This window comes from Xiphophorus hellerii, chromosome 12 (genome assembly GCF_003331165.1).
Source record: "Xiphophorus hellerii strain 12219 chromosome 12, Xiphophorus_hellerii-4.1, whole genome shotgun sequence".
In the NCBI taxonomy this organism is placed as follows: Eukaryota; Metazoa; Chordata; class Actinopteri; order Cyprinodontiformes; family Poeciliidae; genus Xiphophorus; species Xiphophorus hellerii.
Genome location: NC_045683.1, coordinates 13,155,723 through 13,175,556, shown reverse-complemented (window position 1 = coordinate 13,175,556; position 19,834 = coordinate 13,155,723). Strand labels below are relative to the sequence as shown.

The 19,834-nt window shown below is 41.6% G+C and overlaps 1 protein-coding gene across 3 annotated transcripts in view; it reads left to right on the top strand.

Moving 5' to 3' along the window:
* Positions 1 to 2,387: 2,387 nt before the first annotated feature.
* LOC116729637 (zinc finger SWIM domain-containing protein 6) overlaps positions 2,388 to 19,834 on the top strand; it is a 64,963-nt gene continuing 47,516 nt past the window's right edge. Inside the window, exon 1 of one of the 3 annotated variants that reach the window (XM_032578308.1) lies at positions 2,388 to 3,372. In XM_032578308.1, the coding sequence (XP_032434199.1) occupies positions 2,940 to 3,372 (433 nt within the window). In that variant the 5' untranslated portion in view covers positions 2,388 to 2,939. The remainder of the gene's footprint in view (positions 3,373 to 19,834) is intronic. The other 2 variants (XM_032578309.1, XM_032578307.1) reach the window with 2 other exon arrangements.

Genomic DNA, 19,834 nt, shown 5'->3' with positions numbered 1-19,834 from the left:
TTCCTGCAGGATACTGAACAGGATGACATTTATCTGCTGCTGAAACATTGAATAATCTGTGAAACAGTTTAGGTAAAATTGAAAAAAGCTAATTATATAGCAACAACTGTAAGGGGAAAAAAAACATAAGGCTCCAGTGGCCCTCTGAGAAAAATTACTAACATAACAAAGGAGGACCTGCTGGCTTTGTGAACTTCCTGTGGGGAAGTATTGAAACCAAATCAGGTTAGGCCACATCTGCTCTGTCCATACGGCATGGATCACTTTCAGAGCAGTTCAAAGGCCAGCCTTTTTAGACTTACTCACAGAGGATGGAGAGGGGCAGCTGAGAACACATGCACCAGATAGAGGCTCTGCATGCACACATCCTGGTTTACCAGCATAGTTTTGGCCAAGTTTATAGACAATTTAGAAAAACATCCCCAAGGTGGTTACTTTTTTTATTGTTTTTAAAGTTGCATTCCTTTTAGCTTCACATGTCTAGCCACACAGTAAGATCCAGAAGGTAAGCAATGCAAAGCCGCCCCTCCCTTTAGATGCTGGCTAGTGTGTTATTCAAACAAAAGTGAGGCTCTTTACACTATCAACATCATTTTAATAATTAAAATTAAGTGATCATGTTTGGATTACTGGACCTAATGTATGGGTAAGTGGAAATGCTGCACTTTGAATTGCGAAACATAATGGATTTAAGCTGCCTTGCAAAGAGTACTTGAACTCCTGTAACCGTTTTATTTGCAGAAATCATTGTTATTGTACAATGCCCTTGTCAAATAAACCGATAAATTGAATAACTGAAATTGACTAACATAAAGTAGTAATTGATTCAGAAGTGAAAGGAAAACAGTTTGTGATTTACTAAGTTTTTCATGAGTAGAAACCTGAAAGATGTGGTTCACATTTGTGTTTTGCCATTAGTCAAGACTTTGAAGACCACCTTTCATGGCAATTGCAACTACAGATCTTCATCTAGAAACTCTTATCTTCGCCCATTGTTTTTGCACATTACATATAGATCACTCAGATTGGATGGAGAGATTTGTTGAACTTAAATTTCTTCCCACAAAAGAAGCACAATTGAATTCAGGCCTGAATTTTTCCATTCTGAAGAACAAATGCATTGATCTGAATCTTTCCTTTGTAGTTCTGGCTATAGGGTTGCTGCTGACCTGTAAGGCGAACCTCTGCCTCAGCCTTAAGTCTTTTGCTGCCTCAAACAGGTTTGCCTCCAGAGTAGACAGGTCAATTTTATTAAGGACAATCATTCCACGGGATGGTGCTGCCACCACCAGGGTTTATTATGGGGATACTTTATTTAGAGTGATGTACTGTGTTAGTTTTCCTCCACTACAAGTAGCACTTTGCATGTAAGTTTTGGTCTTATCAACCCAGAGCTCTTTTTTTTTTTTACCAATATTCCCCTACATGACTTGTGTGAATGCAACTTCTTTTGGGACAATGGCTGTCTTTTCCTATCTCTTGCATAATAGGCAGTTTTGTGCATAAATAATGATGACCTTTATCAACATATTGTCTCTTCTGACCTTGCAGAGTTACTATGAGTCTCTTAGTGGTTATTCTGATAAATACTTCTCCTGCTTGCCTTGTCAGTTCAGTTGAAAAGCTTGGGACTGGAATGGTTTGAAATACTTTCTCCATTTTCAAATAATGGATCAAACTGTGTTCTTTGATATGCTTAAAGTGATATTGTTTTATAACCTTTATAGCTTTACTTTAACGTTCTCTCGAGCTTTATTCCTGGCCTGTCCCGTTTCTTCGTTTTAACAAAGCTGCTTGTTCACTGATGTTCTCTAGCAAACCTCTAAGGTGTTCATAGAGTAGATGTAGCTTTACTGAGATTCAGTATCTCTATTTATGAATAAGATGACTTGTGAAAGCCAATTGATGAACTTGATTTTATTTAGGGACATCACCTTTTTCTTTCACTTCACATGTATTTAATACTTTGTGCTTGTTTATGAAATAATATCCAAACAAAATATATTGAAGATTGTGGTTGAAACAGAATGAAATGTGAAAAATTTCAAGGTGTGTGAATATTCATATATATATGCACCGACCTTTAAAGCCGTCAGCGTGAAACCCATTTTGGTTTCTGAAGATAGAATGGTGACTCCTTTCAAAACACATATGTTCTCACATGGAGAGTAGCTGTTGAACTCATCCTCTTATTTAAGTCACTGTTTTAAAGCAAACAGTCGCAATGAGAATCTATTTCTTTCTTGGTTTCTTGGCAATAACTTTTTAACTTTAACTTTTTGCAAATGGAAATAACAGTGTACCAAACAGCTGACCTATATGTGAGTGATGTGACCAAAGTGGACAGGCATGTCCGCTTCATATCTTAATGTTCCTCCTCCTCCTCCTCCTCCTCCTCCTCCTACGGCCCTTCTATCTCTGACAGCTGAAAGTCCTTTTAAACCTAAGCTACAAAATCAACCGTCAGTTATTGAAGAAACTGGAGCTCTGGGTGATAGCTTATCCTCCAAAGATGGGGGAAAGAAAGTCAGTTTTCTTGGCCCCTTTTACCCCTGTGGGAAACTGCGAGGCCGCCCCTGGATTAAGTCCCCGCCTTTAAACTCAAATAAAAAGGAAACTTCAAAGGCCGTCGGCCGCCGGGGCTCCGCCCTCGCGCTCCCGGACGGCTTCACAAAGGATTTGCCGACGTTCGGGAATTCCGCCTCCAGTTCCTTTTATAGCGCCACTCGTGCGCTGGCTGCCTTCCAGAGCCCCGCCCATCCTCGTTACTTTGACAACACAAAGGACTTCACGGAACTCACAAGGTCCGCCCACCTCTCCAAATAAGGGCAGCCTCTCCATGTACGGCAAACAATCGGTTCGAGATTGCCCTTTTCTCTTCCTTATCCCGTTTATATGATCGGAGAGGAACTGCGCTTCAGGTTGGAAGCGGTGCGATCATGGCCGAGCGAGTCCAGCAGCCCCCAGCCAAGCGGCTCTGCTGCCGGCCCGGCTACAACCCGGCATGCAGGCAGGGGCAGCGGGCTGGAGGAGTCCCGTGCGGCGGCGCGGGGTCCGCTCCGGGAGGGTCCGGGAACGGGAAAACGCACAACCCCGAGTCGCTGCTCGACATCGCGGCGCGCAGAGTCGCGGAAAAGTGGCCGTTCCAGCGGGTGGAGGAGCGGTTCGAGAGGATCCCGGAGCCCGTCCAGCGGAGGATCGTTTACTGGTCATTCCCGAGAAGCGAGAAGGAGATCTGTATGTACTCTTCTTTCAACGCCGGGGGAGAGGAAAGTGGATCTAGCGGGGACAATAATGACGAGACCCAGCTGCCTTTTCTGCGGGGTGTCACTCTGCTGGAGGGTGGCTGGGTGGACAACGTATTGCAAGTCGGTGAGTGGACTAAAGCGTCACAATAATGCAGGAAAAACAGACTGTAAGAAAGAAAACATATCTCACTCGCCCTGTTTGCTTTTTCCCGTGGACCTTCCACGGGGTCCTGTGTTTCTTTTCCACAACCGTGCCTATTATAAACAATGCAGGGTATTTCCACACCAGTCTACCCTATAGCTGTGTGAGAAAAGCCTATTTTCAGATAAGCCCGTAATTTTAGCCCACTTCTCCTTGTTTCTAACCACTGAGCTGTGCGCATTGAATGGCCCCCGAGCAATTCCAATTGGAAGCTCAGGACTTTGTTCCTATTTTTGTGTCTTTCCAGCTCTCCATGCCCCCACCAATGGGTACGCAGACAAAAGCCCCCTATATCTTTTCACCGCTGGCTAAATAGACGATATTTAGAAAGGCTGGGGAGGGACGGCGATTTAAAGCCACAGTGCTTCTATTTTGTTTGCCAAACATCTTTGTGAGACACACTGAAGCTTTTTTTTCCCCTTTTCCCCCAGCTTCTCCAACATTTATCTGAAGCCCAAGCTGCATGCACCTACACAGACAACGATATGTTGTTGTTGTTGTTGTTGTTGTTGTTTTTGTCTTCCAGCTGCATTATTTGTGGTACAGCTAGGAGTAAACAGAGGTGCTCCAGGCTCAGCAAACCCCCTCTGATTCCCTGCCCCTCTTGGCTAGCTGGCTTGTCTTTGCCAGAGCCCGAATATTTCACTAGATTCGTCAGTGCAATAGACTCAGCTGTCAATCTGACTCCCCACCCTTGGAAGCGGTTCAGGATTCTAATCCCATTACCCTCCCCAGTTCATCTGAATCTTAATGCATTCTGTAAACAAGATTTTATGCATGATCTTCCTCCCTCCCTGCCTCTCTCACCATCTCCATCTCTCTCTCTCTCCCCTTGTTCCCCCCTTCCCTTCCTATCTCACTTCTTGGCTTACTATCTCCCCCCTAAAGAATCTGTGGAGATGGCTTCAGCTCTTGTGGGCTCAGAGAATGTGCAGTGCACAATAGTAGCCATGGAGCAGACAGACAGGCAGGCAGCTCTCCCTCCTCTCTCTCCCTTTCTCTCGCTGGCCTGTTTACCAGATTCCCCAGCATTAGGCTCATTTATGTGCTCACTCTTTTTGGGGCTTCAGGAAGCTGAACACTCAGCCCGGGGTGAAATAAAAAAGTATGAGGCATCACTAAGTAGATAAGTGTGTGTGCTTTGGGTTAAGCAGTCAGAAAGAGGGGAACGAGGTCATTTGCATCTAGAGATCCACCGAAGCGTCGTCCAGAGGTTGGAATCAGCCAAGTTTTCCCTGTTTGGCAGGTAAAAAACATCAACAACAACTGACAACATATTTCTGGTTTCTAATTAATGCATCAAAGCTAAGAATTCCCACCTATTGTGCTCTTTAAATGCATCGACCACGTCTGTTTGTGGATGCACTTTTTTTTAGTAAAATAAAACCTAGTAAAGACTGATGATGTGTTTTGATACATACACAGAGGGAGAATTTTCTAATTCCTTCATTTTCTGTTGGTTTCAGAACTACCGCCTCTACACATGACTTTGCCCATGTGTTATAGTCTTCAGATAAAGAAGAAACAAATAAAATCGGAATAGATAAGTCAAAGAAAACCATCCTGATCAGTCCAGCATCGTCGTCTACCTATTGCTTTGTCACTTCTTTAGGATTATGAAACTAAGTGGGGAAAAACAAAAAAGAATCTCAACGGCTCGTTTTGTTAATTGTAAGTTAATAAAGCTTTTATCATTGCACCTCAATGAGTTCTCAGTTTGGATGTATTTTTCTTTCCTTTGACTTTTTTCAATTCAGAGCCAGTCCTGCCAGCAGTGTTTGTCACAAGAGAGGAAAAAACATTGACGACACTCCGTTTGATCGTCCAGAGACTTTAATCAGCTTCCCCCCACCCATATATTTCAGCTTTAATTGGTGATTGGCAGATAAAATGCTGAAAAAATCCGCCTTTTTTCCCCATAACTTTATAGCCCATCAGAACTACTGTAGAAGCTCTCACTGTTTTTAGTTTATAAACTCATCAACCCGTAGCATTGGTGCTGACGGCCTGTTTTTGAGGTCAATAAAAACCGGTAAAGGTTAGGGAGATATGTGCTTTAAGTCATGAGTGATTATATTGTAATTCCTTAACTATCAGTTTGATTCAAAACTACAATTAATAGACATCTATCAGGTTCAGCAGGTCAGATCGAAGAGAACATCGGTATCGGCCAGGAGGAGCCGGATCGGTGCAACTCTGTTTTCTGTGGCCGTCTGTGTGGTTCTTCTTTTTTTAGCATTCTTGGTGACTGTGTGTAGGGGGTTTAAAAAAAAAAACACAGAAAGAGGTTGCGCACACACTCACACACACGCACATGTTTGTCTTCATCTGTGCGGGCTGTCAGTCTCATCCCGCATGCTCACAGAGAGTGGAGAATGACAGGCGAGAACACAGCAGGGAGGAGGGCATGTTATGCTGATTGCGATTTTTGCCCCAGAATTTCTTACACTCACTCTCTCTATTTTTTATTTATTTTTATTTTTTTACTAGCTGGGGAAAGATAAAGCCAAGGAAGAGCAAATGATAAATAAAAGATGCAATCTACTCCAGGGGACAGGCAGCCACTGGAGGATGAGGGCTTAAAAGCAGGACGAGTTCGGGAGGGTGGGGACTGGGGGACGGGTGGGGGTGAGGGCTGTGTGTGTGTGTGGATGTCAGCCACATCACACACCACATGTATTGGCCCCATCAAACACATCCAGTGGGTCTGGCCTGTAAAAGAAGCATGGGCTGATTGCGAGGGTGTGTGCAGGCGAGCGTTGGTGCATGCGTGGCTTTGTGCGGTTCCTTCTGTGTGTTTGTGCTGTCACAGGGATGGGGTTCAGCACTGATGATGAAAGACAGTAGCGCAATAGAATAGACGAAGAGGTTATTGTGTACGGAGGTGGGAGGGGGGAACTAATATACTTGAATGGATCTGCTGTCGCCGTATTGCTCTCCTTCCTCTCCAGCCTCCTCCTCCTCTGCCTCCCTTTGCTCCCAAGTGAGCAGCTATAAAACTCTCCATATTTACTCCCCTAAGGCCAACTACCAGCCCCCAGTCTCCTGTGATTATTTATCTTTTTTCTCAGCGACATTAATCACACGCTTTTTTTTTTTTTTTTTTCTCCCCTTTTCTTTTGCTCCATCTCTTTCCATGCATCGGTGCCGCAAAGAGAAGAGATTGGAGGGGGTAGCTTTTTTTATTTTTTATTTTTTAAGGAGAAGAGCAATAGATCGGGTGATATCGAGAAAAAGAGGGGAAGCCTAGAGGGAAAATGTGGGTGGAAAATGCAAAAGAGGAAAGAGAGGCATTGAAATGGTGATTGCAAGTGAAGGGAATGTATGAAAGTAAAGAATGAGGCTCAGAAATGGGGAGAGAGTGAGATAGATAGCTTGTTCTTTCTCCCATGCGAGCTCATCTGTTCCAATGCCAGCCTTCGGGATAAATATTCATATATGAATGCAAAGTGTTATCTAGCAATCCGCTGCTCCTCGTTTATAACGGGCTCATACAAGCCAGCTTCAGTCCGCACCTCCAACCCACTCTTCCGACTGTCAGATCACTGATGAATTTGTCACCTGCCGAGTGCCGAGTTGTGGAAGCTCAACCTTAACAAGACCTGGTCCTAAAACAGATTTAACTCTTGTTCATAGTTCACCAGCCAAACATTTCTGGAGCCTAAACATAAAATAATTCATGTTTATTCCTGTTTTCTTCCCCCTACAAATATACATTAATCACTTACTAGCATGCTTAATAAGTCATTTGACTGCAAAGCACTTTGGTCCACATTTGTTGTTTGTAAATGTACACATATAAAATTGACAGCTTGCATCTGAACGCTAGGCTTTTCCAGTTTACTTTTTCTGCTGACCTTTCTCCTGCTCTCCTTCTTCACTGAAACTGTATTAATTTGGGCAGATTCTCAATAAAGCTGTTCTCATCCACATATTTACATCCTTGAGTTGTCAGAAGGCATATTAAGTCTGAAATTATAGTATACGTTTGGCAGATCAGACTATTTGCAGCCTCCCGTAAAGCACTACAAGGTTGGTGCTCCTCTTAAATAGAGTCCTGATTGCATTTTAACAAGCTGACAAAATGTTCACAGCAATATCTGAGGTATTTTTTTTGGCCCTTATTTACCTGTGCGATTGTCAGAGAGAAAACTCAGAGGAATATGAATGCGTTTAAAGTGCAGGTTTGTTCCTGTGCTAGCCTCTGCAAACTTACAGCTTGACTCACTCTCTGTCTCCCTGTCAGAAGCAGGCTCCCACACAGAACAATTACAAATACTGTGCAGGCACAACTTGCAGTTTGGATGCTTTGGGCATGAGCCTTCTTTTATAGGGAGAAAGGCATGCATTACACCCATGATTATCCAACTGTGGTACAAGTCCCTCTGGACAAACTTGGGTTATCTTTAACTATAATCAGAAGAAATTAAGATAAATCAAATCTAATTAAAAGCCAAAAAGATGAGTTGTGCAGCACATTCACCTTTTCTTTAAAGAGAAATGTCTCAAAAGAGAGCTGCAGGGGACAATATTTCCAGATCTCTCAGTATAAACTGAAAGGAGATAACAGTGAACAAGGAGCACGTGATGGTGAACAACTTATTCACCTCACAAATGTCACCATACCCAACCTACCTAGTGTGTTCTAGTTGGAAACAAGAGCTAAGCTACTTTTAGCAACATTTATTTATACCAGTATGTACTGTATATGTATGAAGTTCAATAGTATTGAGCATTTATCGTCATTGTGAGAACTTTAAATACATGTCTGAAAACCCCCAAAACTGACGGTGTTGTCGGGATTGTTACTTTAACCATTTTCTCCACTGTTGATTCCATGAGAGCGTAAATAAATATCATTAATTTGAAAAACAAAAAAACATGATGAAATGCAGTTATTGTGTCCAGTTTACTGATTAAGAGAATCACACTTCTTTGGCTAGTTATCTAGCTGTCTGCTCACACAGCAGTTGCCAGTTGTATTTTTGCAGCAGTGTTACATCAGTAGGAGTGATGAACAGGGATGCTTTACTGCCATGCCATGTCTTTCTTGCTATTTTGTGTCGTGAAACATTTTCAAAAAGCCAAAGTAGTATATCTTCTAAGCAAGGAAAAAGTTTAGTATTCTTCTTTCAGCCAGCTGACCAGCAGCGCACAGCAACGGATGAGGGAGGGGCAGTGATCCATTATTCTAAGCTCTACACAACTAGAGAAAATGATCACTCCTGCACTTTCTCTGGCACGATGTCGTGTAAACTTTTGAACACTTTTGAGTCCGTAACTTTAAAACTTTTTCATGTACTTTAACACTAGTGACCCACATCGCACCTGGACCTACCAGGCCACCATGTAGGAGGAATTGTTATGAGGTGATCAGAAATGTGCTACTGTTTCTCGCTGAGTTTCACCTTCTTTGAACTTATCAGTCAGTCTGATCACTGTGGCAGCCGAGCATCAACCCACTGTTAAAGCAATACTTCAAGACCTGCCTGTTCTGATCGCAGCATCTGTTCTCCTCTTCCTTTGTGCAGTTTAGAGTCAACAGCTCATCATGCTTGAAAAGAAAGGCTAGCATTACGGAGCCCCATCCTCTAATTATAGAATTCTAATCCTATGGCTCTAGCATGGCATGACAAAGCATGTTTGCACTTCATTACCTTCCTTCCTGTTTCAGCCCTCCAGTCAGGGTCAAGTTCATCTCCTCTTGTCTCATTTATTCAGAACATAGACAGCCCCGCTCCGCCTCCTTTTGACCCTTCATCTTCATATACCTAACCCCCTCCCACCTTCTTTGTTCTAAGAGGTTAAAAAAAAACCCATAATGCCAAGCATCACACACACACACACTCACGCCTACACACACACCCTTACTATCCTGTTACGGTAAGCCCCATGTCCCCAAGGAGTGACATACTGATGCCTGGCATATGTCGCTCTCTGCTATATCATTAGCATAGGCTACATGCTACAGCCTATTTATCCAGTTTTCCCCGTTAAGCTAATTTTTCACATGAGGCTGCATGTCATTTTTATCACGCTGCTGCCCCAAATCAGAGTGATGAGGTGGACACTTTGAGGCTGCTTTAAATTCAAGTAGAACGGAGAGCAGAGTCGCATATCCTGTCGACTATTTTTGGTGCGTTTTCCATGGTGGTGTTGCTGGAAAAGATAGCCTGTAATAATTTGCTTCTCCCCTGTCCTAAAATATCGCTGGATGTCCATGGCGGTCATGCCTGTTTGAGTGTGAATGTCATCCTCCTCTGCTCCACCTATTTCAGAGACAAATTGGTGTGTGTGTGTGTTGTGTGTGAGCAGATCTGTCTTTTGCGTCTGCATGCTCATAACTCAGGTTAATTTGTTCACGCTCTGGAGAATCTTAATTAGGTTTCAGCGTCATCTACTCCAGTTCACCCCCTTTTCATCATGATGTCAACGGGATTGTGAAATAACAAGCACAAGGATGCTTCTCTTTTTTCAGACAGTTTGTTTTTAAAGTCGATCATCACGTAGACTTCTCTTTGGTTGGATTTCATTTCTTAGGGTTGTCCTCATCTAAGCCCTTCTCCTCCACTTATCCCACGGCATTTAATTCAGGTAATAAATATAAAGTGCTCCACCTAGAAAAGGCACTGCCCTCTTGTATCCTCATGTCTTTTTTCCCCCCCTAAAATTTCTAATTAAATTTCAATGTTCTGTGAGTGTACAATTGGTCGGTTAACTATTAGTTGAGCTAATTAGAAAGTAGGTCATGCCGTCAGTAACACAGTCGTAATAAAATTGATACCATAACGTAATTCAGCATTAAAATGCAAGTCAGTTGCACAATAGGGTTGTGGATAAAAGCATAGAAAACATTTTGTAGTCTAGCTGAAACATTTTCTTTCAGCTAGCTGAATGGCAGGGTGCAGCAACAAGTTGACACCAATAATCAGCCTTGGCCTACCGACAAGATATTTGAGACAGAGAAATACAGTTTTATTTATTTATTTTTAATTTTTTTTTTTTTTTCAGTTTTATTGTTTTTAAGAAGAACTGAATGATAATCCTGGCTGTTATGACAATAAAATATTTTATACTAAGGTATAGTCAGTTTGTTTTTTGTGTGTTTTTACTGATTAACAGTAAATAACTGTGACACCAAATAAGTTATTTTGTTACCTAAAAGTTAATTCAGAAAATATTTATATTTGAAAGGATTTTTGTGAGTACAGCTCTTACTTCTGAAAATCCTTGATTAGGGCCAACAAAGATATTTCCCTTCACCCACCCTCTTTGCAGAAACAATTGCAAAAGTATGCCCTTTAGAAATGTAGGGTTGAAGACTAAGAATGACGGACAATGGGTGAAACGGGATTCAACATAACACTCTTATTCATCTCGAAGGAAAGCTGTGAGAACACATGCCAGCTTTGGCATTCAGCATTCTTCTGAAGATATATGACAGTTTCTGACATTGTAATACAGCATGCAGAAAGACAACAAAACAAAGGAGTGATAAAGAACATTGCGCAAACTACTTGGTTATTGTTTGTGTGAAAAAGCTCTAAGCCAAATGCCAAGGAGAAATTTGGCTTCCAGAGTTAAAGCAACATTGAGCTCTTTTGTGAAAGAACACACTCAATTTCCCTAGCAAGGACTTTCAAAGGGCTTCTTGAGGACCCATATTGACTTCTGAAGCATTTTGCTCACGAAGGTGCAGAATTTGAGATCCAAAACTTGAATCTTGCATGAACATGTCTTCTACATAACACGGGCAGGCTCTGCAGAGATTTTTTGTGTGTGTATCTGAGGGCTTATTCTCCCTGTTTGTGTGTGGGCTGTTTCTTTGTAAGTGGGTGGATCTGGTTTTGTTTTGCTATTGGACTGGAGCAGTTCCTTTATCTTTTTACAATGCCCATTGAGAATGAGCCCACATGCCTACCACTGACGACAAGGATACAGAATGCTTTAAAACATGCTGTTATCATGAGGGAAACCATGTTTTTCAGGGACAAAACTTGTGACTTTGGAGATAAAGAAATACTGGCATGCTATGACGTATGGTTCGGAAAAATATTGACAACCCTAATTGGATCTTAAATATCCTATAGTCATGAGAACAGATATAACCCTTGGACACAAGTCCACAGTGAGCCTGTGGACGTAGCAATTTGGTCCAGGATCTGGCGCCTCTGGTCTTCCCTTAGGCATGTGACTAACTCTGAGCTTGTATCCTCATGGAAACATGGCTTAGCCCAGAGCAACTATAAACATCTGGCCGTCCAATAGTAAGGGGCAGCAAATAAATGCAAGCGAAGTTTCTTTAGAGAAAATGTCCTCTCTGTCTGGCTCTGTGTATCTTAGTGGACGGGAGAAACAGATTCCAGGCCTTTGTCCCCTTGGGTTGGCTGAATGGAAAGACGAGGGGATACCTTTCAGCTGTTGTGTAATGGAAACACATTAGCCCAGCCTGGCTTTGTGTCGGCCTGTCGGATCCTGCACATGTGGCTGTGTAAATGTTAAACAAAGTGTGTCCTGTGTATGCTATCTGTGAATTAGTGCTTTAGTTTTTAGTATTTAGTTCTAGTTTAACATAATTATTGTTTAGAAAACATTGCTTTGCACAAATATCTTATATGTAAGAAAGTATTTCATTCATTCAAAAGGAAATTAAATATTTCCAATCCAAAAAGAAAGGCATCTAGGAGTGACTATAAATCTATAAACATATGTTTAAAATTTAGTTCTGTTGCATAAAATCAGTTTGGGCTATCCTTCTTAACTCTTCATAACATTAAGGCAGTTTTTTATGACAATGCCACAGTGCATATATTGAGGATACATTTTCCAGAACATACCAAGCTTTCTCTGCTTTGTCCCCACATCCAACAACCTCAAAATACATACATTAGAGAAACTGCCTCATGATCAAGAGACTTTAAACTCAGTGAACCCTAACTGTGGACTCACTGGTCAGAAACTCTGGATTAGCTATTTTCAGTGTCAGTGAGGAACTTCATACGTAAATTGGTAAACACTGATCCGTAATAAGTAGCCGGTAGTTCAGTCAGCCTGACGGTATACAAGAGAGAGCATGAATTTTCAGTAGAAAACATGAAGGCTGAACAGCGTGCAGCAAAGTGTTTCTGTTTAATCTTTTTGAACTTTCAGCCTCCATCATGGAACATGCTGAATGTTGGAAATGCTGGCAGTTGTTTGGAAATTTCAACTTTTAAGTATTTACACAGAGAGTGGAGTTTAATTGTTCTTGCCATGCTAATGCCAACACAATTTGAAAAAAGGAAGGCAAAAATATTGTGACTAATATATTATGTATTATAGATGATGGATCTATCATTGCCTTTCTCTCAATGATGGGTGGATGGATGGATGGATGGACGGATGGATAGATGGATAGATAGATGGATTTACAAAAAGCAGAGATTAGAAACTTGCCTAGAAACCTTTGGTCGGTGCACCTCAGAAACGCCTCTGGATATATCCTTCCTATGGCAAAATGTATTATCCTGTAGAGTGCCTTATCACTGTTCTACAATCTTTTCCTCCTGTTTGTATTTTCAGCAATACACTACCCAAGACATACATTTAAACAGCCCTGGCATCGTCCACAGGGACCAACGTCTGGATCCCTTATTTTTCCAGCCAGTCTACCTGACTGGAGCCAACCTCTGTCCCAGCACTATTCCTGGTCCCAGACATAGTCATTGCCTCCCTTCCCCTCTTAAATCATCACTCTGAAGACCAAGCCTATCTTCCTCGAATCTGCCACACTGCATGGCTTTCGCAACCAATGCTTAAGGACCTCTCCAAACACACACTAGAAGAGTTGCATGCATTAGGCCCTATTTAACTAAACCAGCTAAAGTAATAAAGTTCCAGCCTGATCTCTGTAATGTCTGCCCACGTCCCCTACCCCAATCCAGCCTTACTTGTCTCCTGTCCCAGACTGTGGCTGCTGGGTGTGCGTCAGCACAGCTCTTCGGCTGGCTGAGTCTGTCTAGGAATCCAGTCCTGCTTCCACAGAGCTGCTGCCCCTCTAGTCTCCGCCAGGCATTGAGGCACAGGGAACAGAGGATAGAAAGGCTACTAAATTCACAATGACAAGGGCCCTATTAAAAGACGTTTTTTCTATTTCATTTAATGACTTTTATTACTAGCCGCCCCTCTCTCTTCGATTTGGTAATAATAACAACAGGGGAATGCAGCTCTCAGCATTCTCCTATCTGTTTCTGCCGTTTGCTTTTATTTTATTTTAATGAATTCCTCTTTGCACCAATGGGATGCTGAAATAAGCACAAACGCCCAATACTCTACTCACTGCAGCGGAGGATTCTTGCATTTTTAAAAACTTTATATGTATGCACATGATGACAGTATATGTCAAACAGTAAACACCTCATATTCTTTAGCCATTACCAATAAACATCCTCTCTACTTGGTTTAGCTATTTTACCTGAGGAGGCAGAAAACCCCCCAAAATGTTGCTTGAATTTTTTACCTGTATTTTAAAATTACATCCCAATCTCTTTGCTTTTCTTGTCCATAGGTAAACCATTTTGTGCACATTTACTTGGCAATTGCATATGACTTTATTTGTTTGTATATTATTATTTAATTGTACATTTCTGAAGTATGTCCTATTAGCAATGTGCTTGACTCAATGAACTCAAATTAAGCCTAATCAAACCAAAATACCTTTGACGACCTCTTGTTGGTAGATAATATTTAAAGGGGTCCCATAACCTCTGTTGTTTTGTTTCCACCTACTTCTGTGTGAAATTTATCCTTCTACTATTAATGCATCAGTTCAAATCTGCCAGAGGGACTTTTTGTACCAAGTTTGACAAGCAATGATTTAAAAATAATTTAAAAGAAATTTACTTACGGTTCATTGTAAGGAAATGCAGGCATTTGATTCCAATAAATATCTGTCAGCAGTAGGTCACTTTTGTGATCGGGGGCTATAATCTTTCATATTTCATAAACGTCAACTGGCCCAAACATCAATGGAAGGGAATGTGCAATATTATTAAGCTTACAAAAATAATATTAAATTCAATTCAATTATACATGAGATTTGAGCACTGGCAACATGCCCAGGGTGTATTCTGCCTCTAGTCCAATGACTGTTTGAGATAACCACTGTTCAAACCCCTCACCCGTCCCCCTCACGACCCTGCGTGGATAAGTTGTTATAAAGGGTGGATGGATGGAAGAGATTCAAGTATGTTTATGATCTTCTTAAATCACAAAACACTCATAAAAATACGCAGCAAGAAAACGAATTAGAAATAGTTTGCTTACCACTATTATACCAGAGCTGTTTGGGCATTTGGTTATTGTGGGTCAGGATCAAAGCTCATCTGAACTCTGGTTTAGACAAAAACTAATAAACTCTAGTCCAACTGAAAATGTTGGTCGCATTTCACTTGAACCAAAACCGTGACGTAATTTGCTTTGAGTAGGTGACGTCTCCTAGACGTACAGTATGATTTATGAACATATATATGAGCTGGAAAAATTAAATAGTTGCTCAGTGATTTTAACATTTAATAGGTAGGAAGGGTAAACCAATTATCTATTATTCTATTTTCTGGTGGTAGAAATCAACATTTGATATTTTCAGAATTGTTTTCTTCCGATGCATTGGGCATCTTCCGATGCCCAATGACCATTTCAGCTACCTCAAGAATTAGTATTATCATACTAATAAAAGGAGAAACTTTCATTTCAGGCGTGACTTTAAAATTAAGATAAGAGTTCTAGTTCTTTATTATCACTAAATCCTAAACAGATTGCCATACCTGTCTACTGCTCATGCTGGGCAGCTTTTTGTGATTGCAGCAGTTTTAACTGCATTAAACCATCCAGGCAGATTGGTTCCTTTGCAGTGCAGTGTCAAAGTGAACCAAACCAAATGAAGGCATGACATTTTTTGGCAATCATTCCTGCATATCAAAACTATTCCTCTGAACTACTTCAGTGTGAAACAGTCTAGAATTGCTGGAATTTAAAGTTTTGTCCCATTTAGGACAATAATTTCCTAAGTAAAGTAATATCTTTACACAAAATATCAATGTTTGTATATGTGGGTGGATTCATTTTGTACCCAAATAAACTCTTTCAAAGACTCTCCCAGCTGAGTAAAGTTAGACTCTTACTGTTTATTTTACCTGAATGTGAGTGTATGAGTCTGTGTTAATGGCTCGGTGGAGGTGTTTATGGCCGTGAGTGTGTCATACTGAATAAAGGTGAAGCATGTTAATGATAAGAGGGTGGATGACATTCCCGTCTGTCATCATTCCCACCCTATCTCATTTCCACCCTTGTGTGCACACTCTTGTTCCAAAAAGCTTTAAGACACACACCAACGAGGCGCCTCAGAATAAACACCGGCTGAGGCCATGGGTTTACCTGCCACTGACCCTCACTCTTTGATGGAGGTGTTCACTCATTGACTGGCCTCTCCCCCGGTTATTGAGCTGGCCCAGTGCTGACCTCCTCACTTGACCCATAGGGATTTACTGAAGTCAAAGGTCAAGCTGGTCAGACTGTCCCTTCAGTGGCTGATTACTCTGCCTGAAAGACAGGCCTGTGCTTCCATTATTGTTTTCCAATGAATAGCACATGACCGAAGGCAAAGATCACTTGCATGATTGAATGTTGTGCTTTGCACATCCCAATAAGCAGTTCTTCACCTGAGAGTTCAAACTGGCAAAGGACAATGAGTATGGCCCCTCCATTTGTGGAGCACTCTGGAATCTAAGCCAGATTGAAGTGGAGAGAGAGAGAGAGTAAGGGGTGTTTCACCCCCCTTCTCTTTTTTGCTCAGCAAGCTCAAGTGCCATGTGAGCTATGTACTGTAGACTGAAGAGGAGGAGGGCCTGGGAGTGGAAGGTGCCTCTGGCTGTGCCTGGTCCAACGATGTCGTGGCTGTGTGGCATGTGAGACATGCATTCATTACCCCATTGCAGAGCCAGGCTGAATAGAGCTGGAAAGGCTCTCCAGGCATGAGAGCAATGGAGACAAAAAGAAAGAGAGGGATTCAACAAGAATGAGGGCTAGGATTTCAACTGATGAGGGAATTTAGTTTGCCTTTCTAAAGAGTTTCGTCTTTAAGGACTTTCTACAAAAAATTCTTTAGTCATTTGCTTTCGTACTTGGATTTTTTTGGGCTCTTTAATCCTCTTGTCATGTTCCTGCCTTTTCTTCTCCTGATTACTTCATTCCCACCCTCCCTACCCTCTCTTGCATCGCCTCCTTGTGTTTACAAGTTCTCATGTTTGCTGTTCATCCTCCTTTTTGATTTTCCACTTTTATTTTCGAAACTGTGAAACAAAAACTCAGTGTGTTAGCATGTGTGTTAGCATGTTAGCATCTAGACAGAGCATGTTTCCACACTCTGTCTTCTGTCTGCACTTCCCAAACCAGGTTAGTGGCCTCGTTAACTCCTGCTCTCAGTCCTAGTCTGTATCCAGACCTCAGAAGCTGCTTCTGTTATCTTATTCAGAAGCTAGATTTAGCTGTGGGTACACTTATGAGATAAACATACTTAGACTTGTATGGTGTTTTTTTTTTATTTCTCCAACTTTATTTAATAATTCTGAAATTACTGTTTTCCTTTAAAATTTGTGGCTGAGCTTCTTGAACATGCCAATACAGATAGTCCAGGGATCTTGATTTCTGTTCAGGGAGTGTCATTCATAGCACAAAAAATATGTCTGCCTAGTCTTCCTGTTGTAAGTCATCAATTTTTATGAGCAAAAATGATGTCATACTGTGTCTCTGTGTGTGTGTGTGTGAGAGAGAGAGAGAGAGAGAGAGAGAAAAAGAGTAGTTGTTCACCCTTCATGTTATCTGTTACAGATTTTGCTCTCTCTTGGTCTCTCCCATCCTGAATGAACCACCTCTCTTCCTGTCAGCTGCCTTGTCGTGCCATAGAAAATAAATCTTCCCGTTCAACTGCTTTATATCCCATTTGTGCTTTCTATGACTTAGTTTTTAAACGCCTGACTGTAATAGGCGTTTATTAGAGTCCATATGGAAGAGTGTTATCAGTGTGACCTAGTCGTTTTTAGGTATGGTGGTTACAATGATCGGGAAAAGGGTTTGATTTTTAACTGAATACAACCTTTTACTGTGAAACGTTAAGACTTTGTTATCTGCTAAAATTGGCAATGGGTCAGTTTGCTCCTTTGACAGTTCTACAAAATGAACAGTATAAAACAGTCGAAATCACAAAGCACAAAATGGCAAAATGACTAGAATTTAGTTGAATCTAGCTTTCTTTCATAACAGCTTGTATAAAATGTGGTTTCCTTTTAAATGGTTTCTTACACCTGAAAATAAATGTTTTTATCTTTATGTTTGTGAATTTCCCAGACACTCTTATTCACATTGACTCACAAATCAGGATATAACAATGCAGTTAATATCAAAACAATAAACAGCTTATAAGCCACTAATCAAGTTCTGTCAACGTGACAGGTGTGACAGTATAGAAATAGAGAGCAGAAAGAAAGAGCAGTAGGGTGGATGCCACTGCTGACTCAATTTTTACATAGTTCATGGATAGTTCAAAAGGTAAGTTTGAGTCGTCTATCTGTCACAACTTCAACACTAAAATGTCGTTGCCATCTGGCAGAGCTTATCTATTGTGCATGCACTAATTAGAAAAAGTGCATTTTCAACATTTTCTGACCAGTTTCATTTTAAATTTCTTCTTAGAATTTCTGATTCCTCTAACTTCATTTTAAAATACCTCTTTTAGACTGAAAATATCTAATTTCCAGTCTTCTTCCCTCACTAAGCTCTTCCATACCTAATAGGGTTGTTGTCAGTGCTACCTGGTAGACCACAAGTATGGTAGAATCAAGGGCTGCATACACTCAGGAAAATATCTAATTGCAATATTAATGCTGAAAATTGAAATAATCATATTGATTATGATTGACCAACATTTTACTGAGACTCTCCTTTGTTCATTGTTTCACAGCATCTGCTTCTGTTTTAGCGTCTCCATTAAGATAGAAGTCAGATTGGGCTGTTAAAGACAGTCAGAGCCACTCCAACGGGCCAAATATCATCAATATGCATTCAAGCGTGAATGTCTGAGTATGAAAAACTGTGTCCAAACTGCTTTTTGAGATTGTAATTTAACATGCACTGAGATTCTAATGATGATTGGGATTTGATTGATATAGCAGTTCTAGTGTCTTCACTGGTTGGAAAATAATCAAATGTTTGAGTTTCAAACCAGCTAATCACCAAAACCTCCCAATTCCTGTCACCAGCATATTTCTCTGGTGCCTCTCTAACTTTCCTAAAGCTCTTTATTTTTATTTTTTTTTACCTCAAGTGCATAGTTCAGCTACTTTTTCAGTGAGTTATAATATAGTAGTTGCTTAAAATTTGAGGTATACGTAACCAAAAAAGGGCGGAGGCCACTTTCTCCCCTCAGTGGTTCATGTGGAAATACATCAAGTTGAATCTGTGCCATGTCCTGAAGAGTAAGTAATTTCCATTATGGTGGAATAAACTGATGTTTTAGCTTGGCTTTGGAAAGAAAGACTCTCTGCCACAATGTGTCATTACCACTTTGTCTGCATTTTTGCCCGAACCTCACTATCTTGGCCTGGCTGTCTTTCTAGCCATGAGGTGGCTTGCTGCTGTCCCTCCTGGGTGGCTACATCATTTACCACCCTCCACCCCATACCCTCCTCCACAGCCAGTGACAGCCTCAGCCCAGGGAGACATGGGTAATGGTCCTCTCTGATGTACACCCTGACTCAATTGAACTGGATGGCAGACACACGCCTAAAATAACAAAAGGAGAGGAAGGAAAAAGGGGGGGTTGAGTGGGAAGAAGGGGAGGGAAGGATCCAAGCGATCGATAAAGCAGGGACACATTGCCTAATAAAGATTTATTTCTTTTTGTCCCCCTCGCCATTCGCCTTGGCAGGGCTGAGAGGGGGAGGAGAGAATGTGATTAGTGGACTTCTTCTCCCAGGGTGCCTCTGATAGCGTGTGCATCTGCAGCAGTACGTTTGCCCCGATGCGTTTTGTGTATTTTTACATCTCTCGTGAGTTTATCACATGTGTCTGTCTCTCATCCCAAGAGCGAAGGGGGTTAAAAACAGCCTCCGCCGTTTGTTCAGCCAGCAGTGGCACTAGCAGCTGCAGCTGTGTCCCTGCCCCTCTCTGCCTCTCTTCCTGTCAGCTAATATTTAGTTAATCTTTGGTCTGGGACCTACGGGACTGGCCGGAGCTCCTGGTGCCCCATCCATCTCGCACTGATCTATATTCCACGCTGGATCCCTGTGCCATTAACCACCACCGAGGGGGAAGATGGAGCCGCAGAGAGGTAGAGCACAGAGGAAAGGGC